Source organism: Colletes latitarsis, chromosome 4, assembly GCF_051014445.1.
Source record: "Colletes latitarsis isolate SP2378_abdomen chromosome 4, iyColLati1, whole genome shotgun sequence".
In the NCBI taxonomy this organism is placed as follows: domain Eukaryota; kingdom Metazoa; phylum Arthropoda; class Insecta; order Hymenoptera; family Colletidae; genus Colletes; species Colletes latitarsis.
In genome coordinates this window covers 34,845,906-34,872,689 of record NC_135137.1, presented here as the reverse complement: position 1 = coordinate 34,872,689, position 26,784 = coordinate 34,845,906, and the positions used below count along the sequence as shown (strand labels likewise).

General features: G+C 40.0%; 1 protein-coding gene across 2 annotated transcripts in view; it reads right to left on the bottom strand.

Annotated features, from left to right (window-relative positions):
- Positions 1–26,784, bottom strand: part of LOC143341311 (uncharacterized) — a 345,306-nt gene that overhangs the window by 161,847 nt on the left and 156,675 nt on the right. For both annotated transcript variants that reach the window (XM_076764161.1, XM_076764160.1), the window contains exon 5: positions 4,396–4,512. In XM_076764161.1, coding sequence (XP_076620276.1) covers positions 4,396–4,512 — 117 coding nt within the window. The remainder of the gene's footprint in view (positions 1–4,395; positions 4,513–26,784) is intronic.

Genomic DNA, 26,784 nt, shown 5'->3' with positions numbered 1-26,784 from the left:
CCCGAATTATCGACGACCTCGTTAACCCGAGTAATTTACGAGTTCGAAGTAAATTCGAATCGCTAATCGACCAGGTAATAGTCCTATTACTTTCAGATTTCCGAGGTATGACGCTCCAGAGTGTAATTTTGACAGTTAGCGACGACTAATTGGAAAAATGCCATTCATGTACCGAATTTCAGAATATTAGAATCGAATATTGCACGTGGATCTGGAAAATTAATTTGTTTTCCGCACGATTTGAACGATTTTATTTTACGTTTGTTTTCAATCTAAAATAATTCTTTTTATATTAGTTAGTCAAGATATTATCGTAGTAAAAGCTCTGCTAAACAATAATTCTGATGGAGAGGTGAAACACTCCCCTCAGTTTTCGAGATATATTTACGTAACAAAGGTACATATTTGAACAACTGAAAAACGTATCGGATGTGTTTCGTGACGGGAAAACGAAATAAAAATGATATATATTTTTAGTTGTTCAAATATACATTTTTAAAATACAAATACATCAAATTTCGAATTCATTCGAAAATTTCAACTTTTAATAATATTCTGTGTACTATTTAATTCCAATTTTCATAAACTTCTTCGTTATTATTGTCCTACCCAGTAATTAAATTGCAATTGCAATTTTTCGTTTTCATGCTAAATAGGATCCAAACGAAGGATCGAAACACTTACTGGTATTAAACTTTGACTACACACGCTGCAATAGTTTTTTGAAATATGACAAGCAATTTATGTTTTTTACGTTACGTAGGCCCATAAATGTGAAATAAAAATTGTCGAGTAAGAAATTAAAGGCCACCCATCGGGGTTTTACGTGCTTCCATCAAAAGTCAGGCATCGTCGAAGTCGAGGGCGGAAGTTAAACGCCATAAATCATTGCTCGACACATTTATGCCAGTCGCGCGCCGTCGGTTTGCCACATTACGCTCGACTTCTCAACTTATATAAATTTCACCGTACGATCGACTGAACCCCTTCGTCGAATCGCTCTCGCGAAAGTATCTGGTAACAACACGCTAGACATTTTCAGGTCAGATGGTGTTTTATCCCCTCTTTTTCGCCGGGGTCTCGCGGTGCTCGTTGAATCTCAAAACGCACCGGGGATTCGCGCTGTACGCCGCTTCCTGCTCGCCAGACACTTTATTTCGACAACGGCTGCTCGCTATTACCGCCACTCCAGCCGCTTAAGTAACGACACGACGTTAAAAAAAACGAAAGACGCCTTGAAAAGCTGACAGATTCAAAAAGCTCGTTTCGACGCGATTTTAACGTATCTAACGCTAATAATAATTAAATTTTTATTCGACGAAAGCTGGAACTGCACCCAATTTGTAATTACTCAATCTCTGATAAAATTTGTGCTGGTTGTAACTTGATTTCCAAAATCAACTCCCAAACAGTGTTTCATATTCTATACTTTTGGTTTCTAGAATATCAAGATACTCTGTATAATTGATTTTATTAAATTGTGAAATATTTAATTCTAGAACGAGTTTGAAACTTTCGTATTTCAAATTTCACGTTTCATTCTGGTGTATCGAGTGTCCCTTTTGAAATTATCCGAAATAATTTCCAGCTCGTTTCGAGGAACGAGTTATATATTAATAAAAAGTGAAACGATGTTGGGTGCTTCGGTCGTTGTATCGAAATAGGAAGATTGATTTTTGGCGTACGACTGTAACCGGGGAACGAATTAATTCCCTACCTGACTACTTTCCAATTAGCGTCACCGCAACACGGTCGACGGGAATGAAGTCCCTCCTCGGCGTGCTCGATTATCGCGGGTCCGCCATTTATGAAATTGATAAACTGTCCCGGATCAGTTTCATCAGCGTCGTGTGTGCAGCGCGACCGCAAAACCGAGACCGAGCACATACGCGCAATCAAGTCGATTTATTTAGTTTGGAGAACGCGATGGTTCACGCTACGATGAAGTCACTCTGCAAATTGTTGATTCGCCGGTAAAATTGCCAATCGTCGCGATTAGAACGGAGACGATACGATTACGCGTTCGCGTCACGACCGCAGATATCGAAAATCAACGGCGGGATTCGCGTGGATTCGAAATGGGAAACAGGAGTCACCAAAAACTTTCGTGAAAATTAGCGAGCAACGAATGAAATTATTTTTATGTTCAGGGAGAAACATTTCCACAGATTCTGAAAGCAAATGCAAAAATAAATTGTTCTAAAGCATGTGTCGCAATAAAAATAAAAAAAAATTGCAATTACTAAAAGCAAAAGTAGTTACAATAGTTCTAACGTAGAATACAGATTTTCAATCGACTTCGTCGCTTCTGTTTCCGCTTTGATTCCGTTTTCATTGGAAAGGTCAACTGACCAGTGAGGCGGGTGTGTGTTCAAAAGTGTTTCCGGAGCGCGTAAAATTGGGAAAACACCGATCCGGATCAGCGGTCGCAAAGACTCAAACGACGGGAGCGCGATCGAAGGAGGGAACCGATGAAAAGTAATTGCATTCTGGAAACAGTCCGGCCGGCAGGAAGGAAGCCGTTTTATTTCGAAAAAGGTAAATTAATTTGCATTTAAACAAAGGTGCGCAAAAAACGTCGGATAACGCCTCGCGAATAGTGGACAAAGGGGGAAAAAGAGGTAATTAATTACGAGAGGGCCTCCTCCGGCGTAGAAGTAAATTCCGTGAATATCTCTCGACGAAGTTATTTCCTTTGCTTAATTCTTTCCGCGCGGTGAACGCTCGCTGGGAAAATTTACGGGCGATACACGCGCTCTCGGAAAATTACACGATTTTGGAAAAACGGGGCGAGGAGCAACCAGTAAGATAAGTCGTTTCCGCCGCCGTCGAGAGAGGCCGACGGTGTTTAACGGTAAAACTCGATACGCGAACGTTTCCGCTGTTCGTGCGGCCGACTGAAACGCCCGGCGGTTCCCAGTAATAAGAAGCACTTAGTTCAAGACGTGTTTCTATTTCGTAATGGTGCCCGTAACATCGTCCCTTTGCCCCGCGAATCGCTGGTCTGCTTTTACGAAAGCGTCCACGGTAATCCGCGCAACGACGTTAAATCGATTTTGTAAACCTGCGATTCGTTTCGATTAAACTTTTTCATTATGGCTCGAAAGGTTGTGAATAACACCAGAAAACGTATGGAATCACGAGAACCGTAACGTTCGATGTTGTTATGGCATGATTACTGCAGTGCTGCATCGTAAAAATTGTAGAGCGATTCGAGAATAATTGTTTTGTTCCATGTGTCTGACTAGAATCGCTCGTTACACTGGTTCGATCAAGATCTGTCTACACTACTTGCCTGGTGAGAAGCCACGTTTATAATTAGAGAAGTTACTTGATCGGAAACGATCGTGTTACACTCAGGGTCCGGCCAACCAGACGTCTATTGTATATGACTGACCAGCGCGGTCTTATTCCACTTGCTTGGCTGTTGACATAACTGCTTCGATCGCCAGAGACGGTCCTACTTGTTCGTCTGTAGCGTACTACAATCTATTCTACTTGTCTGCGGGGGTCTTATTTCGCTTGTTTGGATAGGAACTGTCCTATTCTACGACGTTAATGTAAGAAGTCTGATGATTTTTAAAATAGAGATGACTTAAATGTGGCTCTTGAGATATCTAAACTTTTTCAGAAGCAATTGCCACTTTGTATACATTTTAGTCTTCAAGATATAAGTTATATTACAATAATATATTACAATTTCATAACAAAGTTATGAAAGGCAAATAAGCACTCAATTTGACATTAAAATGATAACTTTACATAAAATCTATCAGCCTAAATGCCATAATAAGAATAGTATGAATTTACTCATAATTTTAGTTGCAGGATCTACGTCACGATATTTAAACTAAAAACTGAACATGTATGTATGTGCTAATATCCAAGACAAATACTCTACAAAGTAAAGACTTATTATTTTCCGTAAGAAAAATTACTGCTTCACCTGGAAGCCAGTTTAAACGAATTCTTTTCTCCTTTGCGTTCCCTGCCCATACTTTAAACTCCTTACTTATTAACGCGAAACCACTAAACTTATTATAGTATTATAAGCTCCGTAAATTATCAGTGGCAGTAACTTCTGAACAAAGCGTGCCCGCAGCGTACACCCAGCGATATTAAAATATAGAAAAATCCCGTGATCGCTTAATTAAAAAAGGATCCCGCTCGTTTCCCGCGAAAGTTAATACGTTGCTTCGCGAAATAACGGTGACCACATCGGAATCCAGTATTCTCTTAGCGCGTTTAATATATCGGTAACGGCCGACGGCGGAAAATAAAATTAAACGGATAAATTTGTTTCAGTCGATCGGCGAATCCTTCTTTGCTCCGTCGTTACGGCGCAGCAAAGGCTCGTGATCGAATAAAGTGGATCGATAATGTGTAAGTACTCACTGCATGTGGAGGATCGGGATCTGTTTGTCGGAAAACAGGACGACCGGCTGAACAAAACGTTCGTTGCGACCGCAAACTCGAGCGCCGCCCTCGAGCTGAAGCCAACCACCCTCGCACCTGCAACAAAAAGACGATACACCTCAGTAACCAGCCATTATTCGAGGCTGTACAAAAGCATCCTCTACGGTGCCGTGGGCTAATTAGTTTTGGCAATCTTCGACCTAGCTATTTTCCTTCGTCCTAGGAAATTCTGCCTCGTGAGGCGGTGAACGGTTCCTTTTACCGTTTGCCCTTACAAACCTGCCTTTTGTCACGCTAACTAGTGCCTACTACTTTCTGGTAAACGTTTCGTTTTTAAAATTTCACTTTAAAGTCTAACAAACGCGTATTAAAAATAGCCAAACTTTAGACGCGTGTAGTTCCGAAACTACTAGTGCTTTATCCATTATTAAGCCACTGTTACAAGCGGCAAAGCTTCCTCTTTGAAATGGTTTTTTGTTTTTGCCGATCCGACTTTCCGTTCCGGAGATATCGTAATTTATGTAAATGGGTAATTTTTTCATTTTGACTATTTCTGTCTCCGTCTGACGCGTCGCGTCGGACCTCTTTGTCTCGTACGTGACGCGTGACCGAGTGGCCGAGTGACCTAGTTACTACGAGTCACGTGCGGTCAACGACCTTGACAAGGCCGTAGTAAACAAACGTTTCGGAGCCTTATATCTCCGAAACTAGCCACCGCATCGACTTGAAACTAAAATCGCTATATCTCCGGAACTAATTGAGCTATCGACTTGTTCGAACGCTCATTTTAAAGAGCATTTCATCCCCTATCCGATGACTATATAAAGTATTCTAATTTATGATGCCTTCTATGTTTATTTTCACATTTACTTTGACTATGCATACTTAAAAAAGTTTCAGGGGTTCCTATCGATTATACTACCATAAAACTGGACTATAAACTGTATATTTAATTGAAAACGGTGTATTACTGATGAAATGGGGGAGTTTCCATTACCTAAAATTACGTCGTTGGATTCGCGAATAAATATATGTAAATAAACTTCCCCAATGACGGGTGTCTTTGCGAGACGAATGATCGGCGGCGATATCAATTTGAATTGGCGCGTATTTCAAAGAAACTAATTCGTCCCTGGGGAGGCTAATAGTGTCCTTAGGGGTAGGAATACTTTCAGAAACAGCACTCTCAGCTCTATATATCCCTACGCTTGTACCTCCTACGGGCGAAACGACAGCTAACCTCGGCGCTGGAATTGCTTCTTCGATGGCGATCAACTTCAAAGGAATCGTTTCACCCAGTCTGGGAGCTGTAGGGTGTTCGGAAATAGCGGAAGGTTCGAGCGGTTACGCAATGGATAATACGCAATGGGGGAATCATGCTGATTCAATCGGACCCGCCGTCTCGCCTTTCCCCCGTTAAGAGAGAAACGACGAAACGTTCTATAACACGGTTCGCTGATTACTATACGTCAAGATTTCAGGAAACGCCGCCTTCGTTTCAATTTAACGGCTCGGGGATGTTTGCGCTCAGCGAACATGACGCAATCCGCGTAATCTGTAATCGCGACGCGGGATTAAAGCACGGTCTTCTTTAATCGGGTCGAGGTTCCTAAGCGTTTAATCATAATTTATACGAACGCCGTCATAAAAGACATAAAGAAGGACGAAATTAAAATTTTTCCCCCTTTTTTTTTGGAACGAAGCAAAATTTTTTTAAGCGGTTTACGACATACATTTAAGATAAAGAATTTTACGCGTGACGTTTGAGCGCGGTTCAATTAAACGGAACGTGGCCCGCGTAATCCTAATTAGTTTCTCAGGGAGATTTATTCAAATGCGTTGGAAATACACGTGCACGTTATTTCGGCGAGACGGTGGATGTTTTGTGAATCGTCCGTTGGACAAACTTGGAAACGTTCGAGTCAAGGTTTTTAGTTTCTAAACTAAAATTCATAGAGCAGTTTTCTAAAGGAACTAAAAGGGAAACTTGTTTTAAATTTTGTTTGACGAACTCTGTATTTAAAACGCGATCTGGGAGTTTCGAAACATGCTTTTCGTATGAACGTCTCATTGTAATTTGACTTGTTCTATTCACATATTTCCAGGGATGTTCTCAATATTAACAAGAAGAACAGAGATTGATTTTAATTAGAATATGAATACGGTAAAAAGTGTAGAAACGCAGAAAGAAGAAAAGGAGGGTGAAACAGAAGCAAAACAGAGAAGGTAGAGCATGCGAAGTTTTACGATAAACGAAAAGTACAGAACGTTTAAAAGAATAAATCGTCGAAAAATCGAACGATAGGGTACACAGAGTGTGCTTGTTTGCAAATTCTCTGATTGGGTTGAGAGTCCATTTGACTAGTTTTATACGATCGGTATCGAAAGAATGGTACGATACCTTGGCTGGTAATTAAAACCAATTAAACTCAATATTGAGTTATCCTCCAATACTTTAATTACTCTTTTCTCTCCGTTATATTCCGTTATATTAGTAATCCGTAATTAAAGAGAGTAACGAAATATTTGGAGAAGTCTTGAATATCGATAAAATCGGAGCGAGGGGAAAACTCGTTTCACCGGATAGCGAGGAATTTCACTCTGCTTTAATGTAATCTCGCAAATATGAGGAAAGGTGAATCTTTTCTTCGCGGAGTAGAAAGGGCGAACGTCGTGACCTGCTTCGAAGTTCTCGAAGAATCGCGATGTTATTAAAAGGAAGCGTGGAAACAGCCCTGTGGCATTCAGTTTACTTGTGCTCGGAGTTAATTAACGAAAGAACCACGATGTCGTTGTTTCCAGCTCTTATCGTCGTGAAAATTATTGATAACTTTGCACGCATCGCGAGATAATTCGGAGAATTTAATTCCATAATTACTGCAACTATTTTCCTGATTATTATTCACTACTATGAAATCTTTAGTTTAGAAGAATAAAAAAAAAAGAGAAGATTTTATAATTTGTTTAATATTTATGCATTATTACTATGTATAATGTACAGGGTAATTTTAAATAGAGTTTTGAGAAACTTGATTCACTCAAAGTGCTACGTTTTTGATAATTTTAGAAATTCTGAAATGTAATTTTCAGGAGTTGTTGTTAGAAGTGTATGCCCTCAAATGTGTGTAATAGTTGTTCGATAAAATCAAAAATGCAGGTGAAAAAAATTGACAAATAGGATTCTATCTTTAGGTTTTCCAGTTGTGCTTGATTTGATACTTTGAAGAATGTTTTGAGTAATATTAGAAGCACTAACAGGTACGTAATCACGAATATAGAAGATTATATTACTCAGATGGTGAAATGCTGAACGCCAGACGCGGACGTCGATCGTCCCGACGCTCTACGAAATCGTGATAATTATGGAAATTAATTCTTTTGAAGTCTCGCCAGCTTACAAACGTGCCATCGGTTAGTTAGTCGGTACATTGAAATGAACAGTGGGGAATGAATAAAAATCGATTGCATTCTACATTTGCATGATTGCTCCGGTCAAGCACCTTCTCTATTTTTCATGCAATTATAGAAGTCATGCTGTAGGTCATTCCGTAATGAACGTGTAAAACGAAAGAAACTTCAACGAGATTCCAATTTAACTCGGACACTTTCACATTCCGAATCCAATATTTCTCCGTCAATTTTTATTTCACTAATTTGTGAAGATGTACAAAATCAATCACTCTATTTTATGGTTGCATCTATCCACGTATTATATTTATATTTCCCCTCTGTATTCTACATCATTTAATTGTATCCTTATTACACAATATTCTTACATCGACAATCCTATCGTTATTATTATTATTCACCAATCCCTTCAAAATATTCTGTTTTGCACACAAATATAAACTCATTACTTAGCATTTTCAATTCCTAAAGTAAAACTTGTCTCGCGGGGAATTATTTGAAAGCTACCGCGAAAGAAAGCAGCGAGAAGTTTCGAGGAAGATATAATATTTCCCGGCCGAGGAACAAGAGTATTCCGAATCTTGTCCGTTTCGTCTCCGGACTAAGATTCCACCAGCGGGGATTTAATAGAGACACGGGTAGATCGTAACCAGCTCCGACATCAATAACGTTAATTAACATATCAACGAGACAATCCCGGAGACGCGTTTCCCGGTGGTAATGCCTTTAACCGGGCTGGGACCATTCCCCGTATATCTGAGCTGGCTCATTCGAATCTTGATACAGCACGGGACACACTGTGTGTACCGAAGCCAGGCTCGCTCGCTCGCGTTCCATTGTCGCATCAAGGGTCGGATACGTAGCCCCATAGTTCACTATTGTATCGGACATACGGTTTTGAATTAATTGCTGCTAGCCATCGACGGACCGCGGATTCGATCCTCGTCCTCGAAGCAACGTCGTATCGACGCTCGCCTCTATCCCCGGATGGCCGACGTATTTCCCCGCGAGTAATCCGGCCAGATAAAAGTTTTGATACGAGTTACGACCAGCCCTCGGATACGTGACTCCTATCGACCGCCGTGAAAACGTTGCTTTTTAGTTTCGCCTGGTTGTTACACCCCTCGATACTTCGATTTGGTTCGCCAAAAAATTCCAGCAACGAATATTCGCCGAGCGACGAACTTCCTGGAGGAAATATTAACCCCGCACGGTGGATCAATTTTCATTCTATCTTCATCCCTTTCAGGGTAATTTTACCCTATTTTTCGCTGGAATATTTGATCACTGTATTTATTTGACAATTAATAACAGTAAGGTAAATCAATAGCGGAAGTTGCACTGAAATGATTCGAGTATAAATGTATACAAATGTAAAGTTCGATTAGGTAAATACGAAATAACACAGAAATTTTGTAACAATACACGTACTTAGGTACATTTGAATTTTGCATTACAAGTAGGACGCGTTATTTTATCGAGACTCGTTCGTTTCAAGCGAGTGTGTGTGCGTGTGTGCAAGAAATGATTAATTTCCGCGTCTCACGCGATTCGTGTTTACGAGTCACTCGATGTTCTTCGGGGGGAAAACACACACATACGAATCTAACGAGGAGACACGATAAAAGGGAAGTTTTCGTTGCTCGTTCGTTCGAACGATATGTTCATTTGAATTTTATTCGCAGGATGAATAATTACACCGATCCGTGCGTCGTGCCCTCGATCGCCACAGTGTTCCGTGCCGACTGTTATCGATTCCCTCGAATTGAAAATGCGCGTCGCGTCGACGAACGAGGTCGGCACAAATAAGCAACTTTTAAAAGCTACAAATACCGAATGTAATTGCGCGTCAGTTGACTACGCGGATAGTTAATTGACCGTTAATTGCGCGTTTCGCGTCCCATTATGAGAGAGGTCCTTTTGAAACGTTCTATCGGGTCGGTCCTCACAAAAGAAAAGGTCCCTCGTGCTTTATAGCGGAATGAAAATGCTCGCGAGAATGACTCTCGAAACGGAAGCAATTACATTCTACTTTTGTCCCGGAGTTTTATCGGAACGACGAACAACCGAATGAATTGTCGCTTACGCCACTTCGTTATACGCGCCCTCCAATTTTCCTGTAAACGAATCGATATCGTTTTGGAACCGTTCGCCGGAACGGCATCCTCTTTAGTGTGAAATAAAGAACTGATCTTTTCTGCGGGAAAGGAATAATCGCGGGAAGGGGAAGAAGAAATAGAAATTCCAAGGTAAAACGAAGACCAAAGTCGTCGCTGGTCGGCCATTGTTTCGAGGAAAACTACAGACTACGACTGAAAAAGATCTCTCTTCTTCATCGTGTCGAAAACGCATAATTAATGAGATAAATTCTATCAATCTAGCGACACATTAAGCTGTCCTTTTCTATATACCAAGATGTATATGTAAAATAAATTAATATTAAAATAGTGCACTTACTGGCGGCAGGTGTGCTCGTGACATTTATCGTCTCGAATGTTCAACGTTGTAATGAATGTAAAGTGTCACGTTTCCTGGCGAAATACCGTCTTCCACTAGCAACGACCGTAGATCGTCTGCGCCAGCTGGAAACCTTACGAATTTACTGCGACGTTCGACCGCGGGTTTGTTGACGATTGCTCGGGGATCCGTGGAACGTAATTGGCCCTTCGATTTCACGAAGAAGGAACGAAGGCCGACTGTTTCTTCGGGTCAAAGCATATTTGGGACGCTTTCGCTAATTAAAAGGCTCGAGTCCTAGAACTAACCGCGTTGGGTATCGAGTCCGACTCTCAGGTCGAGAGGAGTAAAGATACAACGGAAATGACGATCGATACCTGGGCTTTTTCCTAGCACGTATCGTCTCATGTACTGTTTTCGTTCATTGTTTTTTTCATTGCATATATTTAGATTCGATTATATTGTTACGTAGTTGTAATGTGTATTGTATTATGCACAGCTGAAAAGTTGGCACCTGAAAAAATTGACGATCCGAAGTTTCCTTCATATATATTATTTTATTTTAATTCGACTCTATCGTTTCAATATTATATCTGAAGTAGGAAACGAGTGTACTGTGCACAGCTGAAAAGTTGACACTTGAAAAATTTGACAAACTGATCTACTGTTTTCGTTCATCACTTTCTTAGAAAGTTTCCTTCATATATATTATTCCATTTAAATTCGATTTTATCGTTTCAATATTATATTTAAAGAAGGAGATAATTGTACTGTGCATAGCTGAAAAGTTGGCACCTGAAAAAATTGACGACCTATCATATGATCTACCCTTTTCGTCCATCATGTATGTCACTGTACTTAAATTTGATTTTATCATTACAAAATCATATTTAAAGGAGAGAATTGTATTGTGCTGAGCTCTGAAGTTGACACCTACAAAAATTGACGATCCGATTCTAATATAAACCTCTAATTCTAATTTGAACTTTGACAATTTGAGTCCAATAAAAAATGAAACTGAAAGAGAACTAAAAATTCCTCAAAATATGTCGCGAGCAGAAGAGACAGATTGCAGGGTGAACCGGAACGGACGAACAAGAAAACGTCCGCGTCGCGATTAAGCGATCAAGATTGCGGCGAGGAAGACGAATTCCAGGGAATCCAGCGAACTATAAAAGATGACGCAGTCGGAAATGGACGTCGGTCGTTGGAAAAAGCGCGAAACGACGAGGGCGTATCAGCGGGACACGATCGTTGCCAGCGGAATGACATAAATAATTGAAACGCTTGCCACGTCGCCGCGTGATCCGAAAACCGGAAGTTGTCGCCTCTCGTTCTTCTCCAACGCCCGTAGCACCGCGATGGCGCGATTCGTTACGTTTCACTTTAGCAGCTGGAGTTGACATCGCGTGTCCAGCCGTAAAAGCGCGGACCAGCTTTTCGTGTTTTTTTTCCCTCCCCCTCATTCTCGCCATTAAACCAAACAGAGAACGCGTGGGCGTAGAGAGAGAAAGAAGAGGATACGGGGAAGAGTCCGTCAAGATCGGACAAGGTATCCACCGGAAATTGGATGCTTTTATTTCGCGCGATTCTCCCAGATGCAACGGGATGCACTTTCGCCTACCTTTTTCGTTCTTCTCTCCCCTTTCGCCGTCCCATCGTCGTCCATCAAACGAAGTTAACTCGAGACCGAAAAGTCCATTCGATTTCCCGTGGACCCCGGGTTCACTGTGTTTGCGTTGCGCGCCAATGCTCTCGGAAGAATGCAATTTTTTTACGAGCCTATCTCGTCGCGAATAATCAAATGACGCGACCGAGACGGGAACGTCGATGTCACGGGAACCAAAAATTGTTTTATCGTCGAGAAATTATCGAACGAATATTCTTTGACAAATAGATCTCTCGCCTCATAATTCTTTTCATATTAAATTCCTATTCGAGTCTACCATGCATTATTTCGCGATCGTTGTTCGAACGAAAAACGACAATTTTGCTGACGAGTATTTCTATCTTCGCTATTGACTAGACGAATATAAAAGTCATTCGTTCCGCGATAGAATATGCCAAAACCCATTTTGATTCGCTGGCCAATTTGCACTTTGCTACCATGTCACGGCGCTGCAGATGTACAATTATTTTATAACAATGGCAAATATTTTGAAAGCCATTTTTCGGTCGTAGCTCGATTCACAATGGGACACGTGCACGTCGAAAAGGAAATAATATTTACCGATGGAAATTGACGAGGATACGATTAGTTGACAAAGATTACTATTCTTTTTTTGGACTCTTGAAAATATAGATTGATGATTTCCAAGTTCTCAAAATGCGACCAGCTCAAAAAACGAAGTTACGTGCACGTTGAAAAGGAAATAATATTCACAGATGGAAATCGAAGAGGATACGATTAGGTGACAATTACTATTTATTTTTTGTACTCTTCAAAATATACAGAATAGTAAATTCTATGATTTCCAAGTTCCCAAATTGTGACCAGCTCAAAAAAGAAAGTTACGTTCACGTTGAAAAGGAAATAATATTCACAGATGAAAATCGAAGAGGATACGATTAGTTTGATGATTTCCAAGTTCCCAAAGTGCGACCATCCCTAAAAACTATGTTACTTATGGCTCGATTTACCGTTATGGAGAATCAATTCGACCAGTACCGCATCGATTCCCCCGAAAACTGGCCGCAACTGCCGCAGAGCCGAGCACCGGCGCAATTACCTTAAGTCGATCGCAATTAATCCGAGCTATCGCTGCGGTAATTTTCAACAATGCCGCGTCTTGATTCGCATCTGACGGTCCGGAGGAACGGTTGTCTACGAGTTTCAGTTTCGTACTCCGGCGAGACAGTGGCGCGATTATAAGGGTCTCGTGGAGACAAGACCTCCCAAATTGCGGTGGAGTGTTTCGCAATTCCGTTCGGAACTGCGGCGATGTTCCCCTTGGGACGCGGTCCGCAAAACACCAGCGTCCCAAGAAATCTCACTGCAACGTGCTACTTTCGTCAGCGCACGAAACAACATTCTCCATAAAAATTGCGATCATTTCGCTAACAAAGTGTGACGTTATCTTCGTGATTTATCGGTACCTTATTCTTCTCCAGCATACAAATACACTTTAACAAGTCATGACATAACGTTCAAGGAAATGTTAAAAAACAAAATAACAGAAATATGGTATTCTATCGAAAAAAAACAACAGAAAAACTTGTATACAGTTTGGAACGTTGTTGATGCCAAAGGAGGACCAACCAGATATTAACATCAAACGAGTCAAGACTTATTCTCACGTTCGAATAACACACTAAGTGCCCTGTAAATTCTGTATGTGTTCTCAGATGCATTGGTAATCTTACGTATAGATTCTCGAGACTCCTATATGACTTTACTTACAATCTTATTTTGAAAACTTGAACCTAACGTGTGTACTTTATTCGTTAACGATGTAGATTGATAGCGTTCGAATACTTTCGTCAACTATTGTACATTCAGAGGAATTGAACAAAGTTTCTAAGATAGAGCAAGTTACAAGGAAACGATTATATTCGGTACAAAAGCTCGCGTTTTCTCTGAGAATAGCGTCTCCCGAAAAGGAGCTGAGTGCACCAGCTAAGTGCAAGATCTGCCTCCGAAACGAAACAACTGGATAATCATCGAGGATTCGAGGCGGTAGGAAGGTTGCGCGACGGTCGAAAACGTCAGAATCGAGACTCGAATCGAGAGGAGGCTCCGTTTGACGGGATCGTTGGCGAGGAGGATGCGAGCCGAATGCAGGCGGATCCGCCTCTTCGGAATACCGTGCAATTTGCCGCGTCTTGTCGCGGAGCAGCTTAATCGCGGCCCGGGACTCCGAGCGGAAAACGGAGTCGCAAGTTGGGCATGCACGTTTGTATATCCGGAGGATCTGGATGCACGATGGAGCACAGACACCGAGGGAAACGTTCGCGCGTGGTGGTTGCACCTACAGAGGCGGATCGAGAGAGGAGCGAAGCAAAGCAAGCGGCGAGAAGGTTGGCCCGGGGCAACGGTAAGCAACCGATGTCAGTCAGTCAACTGGAAATCACTTATCTCCTTCTCTCTTTATCCCCTTCTCTCTCTTGCAACCATCTCGTACTTTACATTTCCCTCCACGCAAACCTGCCTCCTTCTTCACCGACGCCTTTTCGCTATACGTTCGCTCGGAGCATCGCGACGCGCAGGATCGAGGCTGTACCGGGGAATCAATTTACCGGGAATTCAGACGGAATCGCGTCGATGGCGGATTATAAATTTAGATTTGATGATCGCGATATTTTTATTGGGCTCCAGGAACGTTAGGTGGAAATTTATTTAGCTGGGAATGGCGGAACGCGAGACGGATGTAATCTTGGAATAGTCTGAGATCAGAGTCAATTCCCCGCTGCGTTCGATGCAGATTTTCTAGGTCAGATTATGTACTTTATCGCGGAGTTATAATTCGTAAATATCCTTCAAAGGGACGACGGATGTCTGGTATTTATCTTTGGAGTGAAAGACGAGATCTAATTTTTCTATGAACTTGAACGAGATGGATGTAATCTTGGAATAGTCTGAGATCAAAGTCAATTCCCCACTGCGTTCGATGCAAATTGTCTGGGTCATGTACTTTATTGCAAAGCTATAATTTGTAATTATCTTTCAAAGGGACGATGGTGGCTGGTATTTATTTTTATCGAGGAGTGAGAGACGAAATCTAATTTTTCTATGAATTTAGACGAGATGGATGTAATCTTGGAATAGTCTGAGATCAGAGTCAAATCCCCACTGCGTTCGATGCAGATTTTCTAGGTCAGATTATGTACTTTATCGCAGAGTTATAATTCGTAAATATCCTTCAAAGGGATGATGTTGTCTGGTATTTATCTTTGGAGTGAAAGACGAGATCTAATTTTTCTGTATGAATTTAAACGACAAGCCTGTCTTTAAGGAAGATGGTAGACATTGTGGCCTCCTTTTCCAGGTTCTGTGCGCGCGATGGAAGCCTGCCACGTCGGGCGGAGTTGGCTCGTCAAGCCTGATGGCAAGGTTTCGCTGGCGTTTATCGAGTAATTGCTGGTTACCGATTTCACGAGCTTGTTCCAGTGCTAGGAACAGACTCTTGTGGGATTTCGTGGGCGTACTCGGAACTTGACATTTCTATCACTGCCTTCAGATTCCGGTATCTAGCCTAGTTATACCCTTTATTACAAGTGTGTCAAGCTTGTTGAGTAGGAAGAAACAAGCCAGATAGCAGGAAGAAAGAAAAAGAATAGATCGAGTACTTGTGAGAAATGCACAGGTTGAGCGTAGCCTTCTACTGGCGAATACAAGAAGTGTACTACACGAGTATATTATTCTATTGATACGAAACTTATCTAAATAAAAATGAAGAAGAAATGTTTCACAGTTGAACAAATAAAAGAATAATTATTCGCTCCTTTGTAAATCGAATTATCGATATCTAATACTATTATACGGGCCAACGACTTTTAACGAGGAAACTTTTATAAGTAGTTCAAATTCGGTCAAGTCGAATCTCCGTTTTTTAACTCGTTCCGATAAGAAATCTACCGAGAAAATAGTATTTGGGGAAATTAGTCGATATCTTGCCCAGAAAGTTAAATAAGAGTAGTTGCTGTTGTATAATAAAACAATAAAAATACGGGTCTTTAACTGTTTTGCGAAAACACTTAACTTTGCGGGAAAGTTGGCAACTTTTATCCCCCCTTGTTTTTGTGAACGTTTTCGCCGGGACTACTTTACGATGCATTGAAAATCTTACGTAAGCTTCTTTGACGAGTGAATTAATCGCGAAGAAAAGGCTGTTTGTAGGCAAATGGAAGGCTCAAAGTGAATCGAGAAATCTCGTTCTATTCTTCGTTTGAAAACTTATTAAAACTAACAGACCGAAACAATTTTTGACAGCTATTTCATAAGGTAGCATATAATATGACTTCGGGATTCATATGACTCCCAACCAACTTCAATCACAAATTTGTATAACAGAATTCAAGAACAGTGGGAACAAATATCTCCAGATTATTGTAAAAAGATAATAGAAAATATGCCAAAGAGAATCAGTACAGTTTTGCAAGCAAAAGGGTTATGGACGAAATATTAAAAATGAATAATATATTAAATATTGTCAAATATTGGACGTGGTGCAAAACTGAGTCAATCTATTGTTCGTATTATTCATAAACAACAAGATGTTAATTACTGAAAGACTTTCTTATATTACTTCTAACTGTGATAAAAATAATTATAATGCTTATTTTTTGTTATTCTTTTATATTCCTAGTAATAAATAATGATTTATGCAAAACTTGTGGTCACTTATGCTCCTTGCTGTATGTCTTATTGTACCGATTATCCGCGATGTTCGATTAACATTTATTTTTTTATTTCCTAGTCTTGAGATACACTCCTTCAAAATGGAACAAAATGTTAAAAAGATCGTGCGTTAAATTTTAAGAGAATCCTTGTAAGAAGGCTTTAATCTTCGACTTGGTCGTGATTTTAATGGGTCGTTGGTTATTCGCTGGTCAACAACGATTAGGTAATGGTCATTGATGGTCAACAGTGAGGCTGACATCAAGATCAAAGGTCCAGGAATCCAAAAGGTAGGGCCAACCGAAATAGTTTTTCGGTAGACCAAAATGTCTTTAACTGTCAACTTGGTCTCCGTCTCCCCACTCTTCCACCTTAGGAAGAGGTATAAAGGATCACTGCTAGCGTTCTCCCTCAGTACCCCTGGGGCTCCCAGGGAGATCGGGTCTCGCGAATTAGTGAACTGGGCTGACCACTGATGACCAGGACTGACCAGGACTGACCAGGACTGACCAGGACTGACCAGAACTGACCAGAACTGACCAGAACTGACCAATGCTGACCAATGCTGACCAATGCCGGGCCGTTGTGAGTAACAGTCAGAATCAGTGAGTTGAATATGATTTTTATTTCTCCGGCCCCCATGTCGTAGGACGAAACGTCCTAACCGACATGGGTGACTGGTTGTATAATGTGCTCTCTTTGGCAAGTGTAATGACCGCGGGTATGAATCATAGCCGTGAATAGTAACACATGTATACTGTTTTATCTTCGGATCTTTTGCTTAAAATTAGAATCTTCTTGCATACCGCGATTTTTAAGATGACAAATGTCATAGTAGATTCAATTATTTTGAATTTGACACTCATTTTAAAATGAATATATAATGAGTACATCCATCACTTTCTCTCGTTCGCTCGTTCTCTGGTTCTCGCTTTCCGAGATTATGTCTCGACTGAAAGGACCAGAGAGTTTTGCTCGATCACCTCTGTTAATGGAATGAAACATGTGATCACCTGTGTAGTAGGTCTGATAACTCTAACCGCTTCAACCCCGGTGCAGCTTGGTTCAGCTTAAGTGGGGCCTTGGCGGAGGGATTATTCTCCTCTTTATCCGGAAAAGAGCATAACCGACGTCGAGAGGTATTGATTCAGGTCCTTTCTCAGTACTAAGTCGGGTCCCTTTGTAATCGTGTGTTCTCTGGGACCCGGCGGTGTACGTAGAGAAGTAGAGTGACCAGTTTCAACCGTGACTTGCTTTTCTGATAATCAAGGCCGGGGGGGATCAATTTGATACCCACACTCACTGCACGCTATGAGCACGCGTCGCGTCGCGTCGCGTTTTATTTATGCGTGCGATGTTTTTGCACGCCGCGATTTTTAGTATGACAAATATCGTACCGTCAATCGAAAGTAGAGTCATGATTCTAATATCTTTTACTTATAATTATATTCATTTTAAAATTAGTGTCAAATGTGTAGTTTCCGATTATTCTTTATATTTTTCAGTAATTAAATTCACTTTCATAATTGATTTGACGACTTTGGGTATCTTCGATATCGAAGATAACCAAAGTCTTTCTTTACTTATTAAAATATATCATTAGATTTACGTGCAAGAAGATATTTCGCGACGAATATTGTAGAATCAAAGTAACATATATTATGTACTATTTTTACTTTGTCACTGCACTTGCCAAGGATTGTAGTATCTGTAGTTTTACAAATGTCAAATTTTTGTTACAGAGCATATTCCTATGGAAGTTCTAGGTTTACAGAAGTAAGAATTAAGAATTGTTACAATTTTGTTTCATATTGTTTTGTTTGTGTTTCAGGAAATCATCGTGGGATAAACAGGTTTACAGAAGTAAGAATTAGGAATTGTTACAATTTTGTTTCATATTGTTTTGTTTGTGTTTCAGGAAATCATCGTGGGATAAACAGAAGATACAACAGAAACATCAAACAAGTATATATTTTAATGTATTTTGTAAAATAATCGGATAGGTAGGATGTAAACTAATTTAAATTTATAGTTAGGCAGGAGTTTAGTTGTCTGTATTAACTATTCTATCAGGCAGGCTATTTGTTGATGGGCATTTACAGGCAATTCTTTTTCAGAAAATTCTTTTGTTGGTTGTTTCCTTCGTTGATTGCGTTTCCGTTTATTGCATCTTCAACAACGGTATCTATATTAACTATTATGTCAGACAGGGTTCTATTTGAATACAAACTCTCGTTTTGGTTAAAATACTCTCTTCGTTGGTTGTGCACCTTTCATTGGTTGCACTTTCGTTTGTTGCTTCCTCGACCAACGATCGTTGGTCACAGAAGCTTTTTATTAATGGAGGGTGGATGGGATTCGGTTAGGGTGGATCTCCATTCGCAGCAACCTCCACGTGGTGAGATCTGGGTAATATTATTTAGCGTTTAATCAATAATCGTATCATTCTTAGCTGGATGATGCAATTATTAATTAAAAACTAAATAATATTAGCAAATTGGCTGCGATCCGCCTTGTATAGATCATCATAAATATAGAGTTTCTTCGCTAGGTTAGTTTGGATTCTCATTGACTATACAGTCGAATTTCAAGAAAACGTCCTTACATTTCTAAAGTCAACGCATTGAAGCGGTTAAAATTTGCACAAGAGTACTATAAAAAACCAATTTCATTCTGGAAATCGATCATTTGGAGTGACGAATCCAAGTTTGAATTAAACTCGAATAGTAGTAGTTGTAGTGATTTTCCCGACTCTCCGAAAGCCTATTACTACATCTGTATTGCTAACGATGGAAGTCACGTACATATTTGTATTATTTTAATACGTTCTATAATCGTTTAATCTCGTGAATATTTCAATTTCTGCGTAAATATTGAACTCAATACATTAAAATTGTTCGAATTTTTCATTGTAAGAGTCGCTAACATAAAGGGTGTACCGGAAGGATGGTGAACTCGAATAGGGGTGGCTTTACGTGGAAAACTAAGTAGAAAAGAAAGAATAAGATTTTTTTGAAAGAAAACCTTCAACGAAGAAATGTTATTCTACTTTTTTAACTTGCTAAGGAAGTTCGTCGTCACTACTGTCGATTTCGATGCACTCAATTATGCCCGATCTGGCCACACTGGCCCTGATCCCATTCCAAATTGTGAAATCTAATCGATAAGCGGAACCAAACGTAAAGAACCCGAGAAACTCGAAAGAGTACGAAGTAGGACGAGTCACGCGACCAACGAAGAGACAAGGAAGTCGTCGAAAAAGAAAAGTCGGAGAACTTGTTCCCTAGCTCTTTGCTTCGCCGACTTTCTTTCCCGGAATTCATAATGACAGAGGCATCCACGGCGAAGATTTCAAATTTTCTCGCGCTTTCATCTCCCGCGAGTGGCTTTTGCTCTGCGAGGCACGCCGGGAGGAGCCCGTCAAAGTTTCACACGTGCTTTTGACATCTGACATTTGCTTCGCGGCGCGGCCAGTTCGCGAAAATGCTACGCGATGTGCTCTCTCTCTGCAGCGTTACGGGACGACTGAAAATCGCGCCCGATGCACAGACCTGTCGACTCGGATTCGCATGATGCGAAGTAATGACGGTCGAACCAGCCTCTCTCGCGTAAAATGGAGGCAAACGCTTGTAGCGATAAAGGAGAAGCGTACGGGTTCCCAGTTTTTCCAAACAGCAAACTAGTTTCGATCACATTTCGTCCAAAGTTCCCCTCAACTTTTCCAACCAGCAATTTCCAATATTCCTTTATCTAAACTTTCCTTAAGCGTTACCAGCCTACGCGTGTCGATCCTCCCAGCAATAATTTTCCATTTTACTTTGCCCAAAGCTCCCCCAAGATTTCGCTGCTGTTCTAGTATTCCGAGTGCTATTTTTAAACTTTCGAAATAAATTATGAATCGGATTTCTTCTCTTCGAAATGACGAGCTCTTGCATAATGACAGAGCTTGGGAAAACCGAGACGGATGAATGCTCTATAAATTTTGAAACGGCGATTTCTCACGAAAAGTCCAGGTCGCGGTATTAAAAATTCACGAGACTTTGTTTTCCTGAAGAACCACTTTAAAAATCTGTCACTCACACGTGCGTTAATTGTATGCTTCGTAGAAAGGCTATTACATAGTAAAATTAATTTTAATTATGTAGCAGATGTTGGAACTAAATTATTATGCCATCCATAGGAGAGGCTTTTTGTTTAATAAACATTTCCAGGAAATATATCCACGTTCGTCGTTTAGAAACTTGCAAATAGTACATGTGTATCTTGTATTACTTTGTGAAATTAATTTTAATTATGTAGCAAATGTTGGAACTAAATTATTATGCCATCCATAGGAGAGGCTTTTCGTTTAATAAACATTTCCAGGAAATATATCCACGTTCGTCGTTTAGAAACTTGCAAATAGTACATGTGTATCTTGTATTACTTTGTGAAATTAATTTTAATTATGTAGCAGGTGTTCGAACTAAATTGTCTGACTCGTTACAAATTCCTGATGTCAAGTTTACACAATCATGAGACTACTCACTGGTCATCAAGTCATTTTTGCATTTACGAGGTATTCATAAAATCTATTCTTTCTCGTAGCCATTCCTCGTACGAATAAATTTAAATAAGATTGAAAAATTGCATTAAATCGTACGTCGAGGGGTTGATAAATATTCCCAGGAAATATATCCATCTTCGTCGATTAGAAACTTGCAATTAGCGTATCTTGCATGACAGAATTTCAGAGTCAATTCAAGATACGTGCACAATATTCGTAACTTCGGATAAACCGTTTTACACGCAACAAAATGAAACATTTTCGTTTGAAAGAAGAAGAATTGGGTCGAAGTTCCGATCCAGTAAATATTTTCCCGGGAACGCGTTGGTGTTTAACGAGAATTTCTTAAGGCACGTCGTAGTGAAATCGACAAGGTCGTTAATTAATTCTAGGGCCGTTGTCGAATCGTTTACGGGAAACTGAGGGAAACACCGGGCAGAAATATTCTGCTCGGGGGGATGATTGCTTCGCGTCTCGTTGCTCCAAACACGAAAGAGTCCGCGACTGCGGGAGTTCAGACGAGCGGCGGTGAGTTGAATAATTGGGTCTCGTCGAGTTTTATTAAAACATTGCCGGCTCGCGACGGCCGGAATCGCGCGAAATGTGTGTATGCAACCATCGGTGATTTATACGAGTTATTTCGCGCTGGCGGTGTGCTCGTTACGCCAGGTAGATACGAATGCTTGTAACAGAAAACGAAAGGGTAGGGAACACGATGTCTGTGCACCGGGTACGGGGTGACTCGCGGAAAAGTAATCACGATTTTTCATTCGGTACACGTTAAACAAATATCCCGGGTCCCTTTTATTCAAATCCCGTTCCAATTTAAATATTCTATGAAAACTATACTCGGTGTACGGGAATCGCCGAGGCTTAAGGAGGGGGGAAATAGCGGAAAATATGTGAATATGTACGACGAAATATTATTAAGTTATCCGTACGTCGTCGACAAGTTTTTCGCGTGGCCGGGAATTAATATTCAAATGCTTGCTGTTTGCAGTTACGCGAGCGTGTCGGAATACGAAATAACGTTAAAACCGAACCCGCGATGCTTCGAGGATCGATTCCACGGGCCGGACATCTGCTTGAAACAATTCAATTATTTGTTCTATCGACGAGCTCTTTCTCCCGAGTTTCGTATTTAAAACGCGACCTATAAAAACTTTATTGTAACGTGAAATCGAACGGGCGTCTAAACATGGCTCCGAATAGGCGAATTCGTGGTTTTAAATTTGGAATCAAAGGTGGGAAATTCAAATCCGACTTCTGAAGTCGATATAATTAGATTTAAATCGCTTAATTCTCGTGCACGGGATTATGGAGGATTAATTGATAGGAGAATATTCAGTTTCGAGGCCTGAAACGTACTATCTATATTCGATCTACATACTATCTGCATAAAGCTCGAGGCAACGCAATCTCGCTGGAACCAAGAAAAGAGTGAACGAGTCCGTGGAACCCTCTTGCGAATCCAGCTCTCTCGAAAAATCGCTTCAGCTTCAAGAGATTACCTAAGCCATGAAAGATTACCTGCATTTATTATCTTCTTCCTCTGTTCCTTTGCGAAGAAATTCGGTGATAACTTAAACAAATTGCGGACACGGCTACGAATCACTCAAACCGGCGCGGCAAAAAATTCGCTGCGAGCAGCCAGTTGTGAAATTTTATATCGATATTATTCGATGTACGTTGTATTATAACGCGTACGGAAAACTACCAAAAATATTACGGGTTAAAGAAAATATACTGAAAGATTAATTTTTCTCCAATAATTTGTATACTTTATTCTCTTCGTACTCTGTTTATTTACTTCTCTAGTCAATTTAATATAGATTTTGATATGTAACAAAATAAGACGAAAATCAAGCATACTAATTTGTAGACTGAGGCTTCTTTGAAAAGTTATTAACAAAATTACTGTTGAAAATGATTAATAAAATTTGTCCAGTTACACGAATTTTTTCCTCAAAAGTGCGTAGGATTTCGGGGGTATGTCTATCCACCAAAAATAATTATAATGTACCCCTGCAACCGAAAATAATTTTTCCAAAACGATTTGAAATTTTTTTTTTCACCAAAAAATTTGCCCACTTTCTTGAATTTTTTTCTCGAAAGTGCGTAGGATTTCGGGGGTATGTCTATTCACAAAAAATGGTTGTATTTGATCCCAGAACCTATAAATAATTTTTTTAGAACGATTCGAAATTTTTTTTTTCGTCGAGAAATTTAGGCACCTACCCCCTGCCGATTTTTCTTTGATTTTTAGTAATTTTGTTTGACGTCCTATAGAAAAGTTGTCTAATACTTTTTTGTAGATACCTATGAGCTCTACTTCAGAAAAAAGTTTCATTGAAATATATTCACTATTGCAGGAGTTATGGTTTTTTGAAAATTGGACCATTTTTATGGGGTTTTTCTCATTTTGCGGGGTCAAGGACCAACTTTTCGAATATTTTTGCGATTTCTACGTATTCTCCACCAAAATACGCGTAGTTTGCCTTTTTAAACATTAAAATCCCTCAATCCGTTCGGAAGTTATGATGTTTTAAAGATATGCATGAAATTTCAGTGAAACATATCAATCGTATGGTCAGACATTATATTTTCGGTAAGGAATTTTTTTCTCGAAACTGAGTAGGATTTCGGGGGTATGTCTATTGACCAAAAGTGCTTGCAATTGACCCCTGCAACTAAGGATAATTTTTTTAGAATGATTTGAAAAATTTTTTTTTCGCCGAAAAATTTCAGCACCTACCCGAATTTTTTTCTCAAAAGTGGATAGGATTTCGTAGGTATGTGTGTTCACCAAAAATGATTGTAATTGATCCCTGCAACCAAAACTAATTTTTCCAGAATGATTTGAAATTTTTTAATTTAATTTTTCACTAACTTTTTAACGAAGCCTCAGTCATGAAAATGATATTCTTCACTTTCGTCTTATTTTGGCCTCTAGAACCTTCCATTAAAATGTTTCCCAGAGGCGAACACCCTGTATACGATGAAACATCGAGTCTAAATTATGACAGAAAGATTTTCTTCGGATATTTCGTATAAAAATTCAGCGTGGAGTGAAAAAAGAGCCAACGTCGAGCGTCCACCGCGCGCAAGAAATACGCTTAGTCGCTGGAACCGTGGACGTAAACTGGTCGCGTAAAAACGCGGAAGAATCGTGGGGGGTGACGCAAGTTGGCTCGATTAATTTCCAGGCTACGTGATTCACGCAACTCCACGAGTCGGATCCCCGGGACCTCCGTTTCCATTTCCGTCTGGTGCACTCGGCCGGCGCCATCTTATCGTTCGCTCGAAGCGTCGCGACGCGAGATCGACATTAGCCCGCGCGACGAGTCATTTCCACGACCGGGAACCGTACAATCCAATTTCTATCAAGCCGTGTATTTCACCGTTAAAGCCTACTAACTTCGACCAACTTACGAGGTCGGTTCGACGATCATTTTCCTCCCCCGCCCCATATATACACGGGCGCAACGTTCTCCATACGCGGTCCCGTTGGCGTTATGCTGTTGTGTGCACACCCCGGAGAGAGAGCACGTTATGGATGCGACGAGCGTGAAATCAAATTTCTAACGATCGGAACGATTCCGGGTGCAACGGCGCGACTCGTTGTATTGGACCGCCTACGACCCCCACTCCAAGGAACCGTGAAAATCGGGAGCATCGATCCGGGATCGTTCGATTCGAGCATCGATCCAACCGCGTAGAAATCGTTAGGGAGCAAACAACCGCGAACAAGGCGAAAACTAACGTTTCCTGCTCTCGACGTTCTGCCCTTTTGCCACCATTGTCTCGCCCACGCGTGTTTTTCCGTGGCTTTGATCATATTTCGAAATCGCACCCTTTAAATTAACGCCGACTCGATGGATTCGGGGATATCGCGCCCCGTAAAATGATCCGTTTGTTTTTACGATTTTTACTTCGACTTGACTGAATTTATTTATAGAAATTGTTTCAAAAACATTTGTGGAACAATATACATCGTATATTGGCTATCTAAATCGATATCATTTTTAAAAAATATATATGTGCATATCAACACTTTTGTTTTATCGGTATTTGGTAGAAGATTCAATTCGTAAGGATATTTAAACCACTTAAAAATTAATTTTTGTAGGAGTTAATTCATTTAAAGTTGAATCATAAAGTAATCTAGGTTGCACATAAAATAATTATCAATTAGAGTACTATTTTATAATATAATCCATATTTAAATCGTCTTTCATTAATATAAGTAGAATGCAATCTAGTTAGTATGTCCACTTAATGTAACCTCGATATATACATTTCAATAAAGTTTCATTCGATACGATCATTTTGTAAAATATACAATGGATAACATAGCGTACCGTATGGAGCTGTTTTTCACCTTAAACAAAGCAGTATGGTTCTCCGAATCCCGATAACAATAACTTATTTACATGAAAAAATAATGAACAAATCCGTTGCATTCCCGGTTCAAATATTTCTGATTTGCATGAGAACAACAAACTCATTTCCATTTCGTTATTATGGTAGGTAGATAAGCTAATAATATTTATTATAACAATACAAATTACCCGATTGTGTAGCTTATTTTCAGCAGCGCTTGCAACAGTACCTGGTAAACAGTTAATGGAATGCGATAAATTTGGAATCTGAACCGAACGGGTCTTGATTTTTGTGTTAAGAGTATGTTTTTGAAGTCAAACACAATTTGTTTGAGTTTGATATTGTTATATTTTCGAACAATTAAGAGCTATATTAATTAATAATAAATCCAATCTCAATTTGTTGATTTACGAACCTTAACAACGACGTTTGTTCCAACGATTTCGCTTTAATTTGTTGATTTACGAACCTTAACATCGACGTTCGTTTTAATATTTCTCACATTTCCCAAAATCTGCACGTTACATCCGGATACTGTGGTCATTATAAATATGTAGAATCGCGATCATGGAACATTAATAATTTCAATTCATTTAAAAATATTAACAATCACTTCCTTGTACCGATTTTATACATAGCTGCATTTATTACGTGATTGTTTTTTTCTGCATTAACCAATGGAGTTAGCTTCTACAGCAAACACATTTGGTATTTCATTTAATAGAAACGAATGAACGACCATGAACGTAAATTGCTTAAAAGAGAATAGATCGTATTACCTCTGATACTAGTTTCAATTCAATTTGTATCAAAAATTGATCTAGCACCACTTTCGAAAAAAAGCAATTCGGTTGGCATTTCCCTCGAAAATTTTACCAATTCCGACCGACACTTTATCGAACCAATGGTGAATCAATCTGACTGACGCTGTTACTGTGACTGCGCGTGAAACTACGACAGAAACGAAATGAAAACTTGTCAAAATTGTATTGCGGAGTTCTCATTATACCGAATTCTAGCGTCACGAATAATCTAATAGTTTCTTTCACATTCTTGTCTATTCGGAACACTCTGGCGCGAGATATTCCAATTATTCGGTAATACAAAAGGCGGGGAAGTTATCGATTCGACGGACAAAGGAGCCCAGCGGCCATCGACTATTCGTATTCGTTTCGCAACCGCAAACTTAAAGAGGAATGAAACGCGGCCGAAATCGATCTCGCGCGAGCAAAGAATC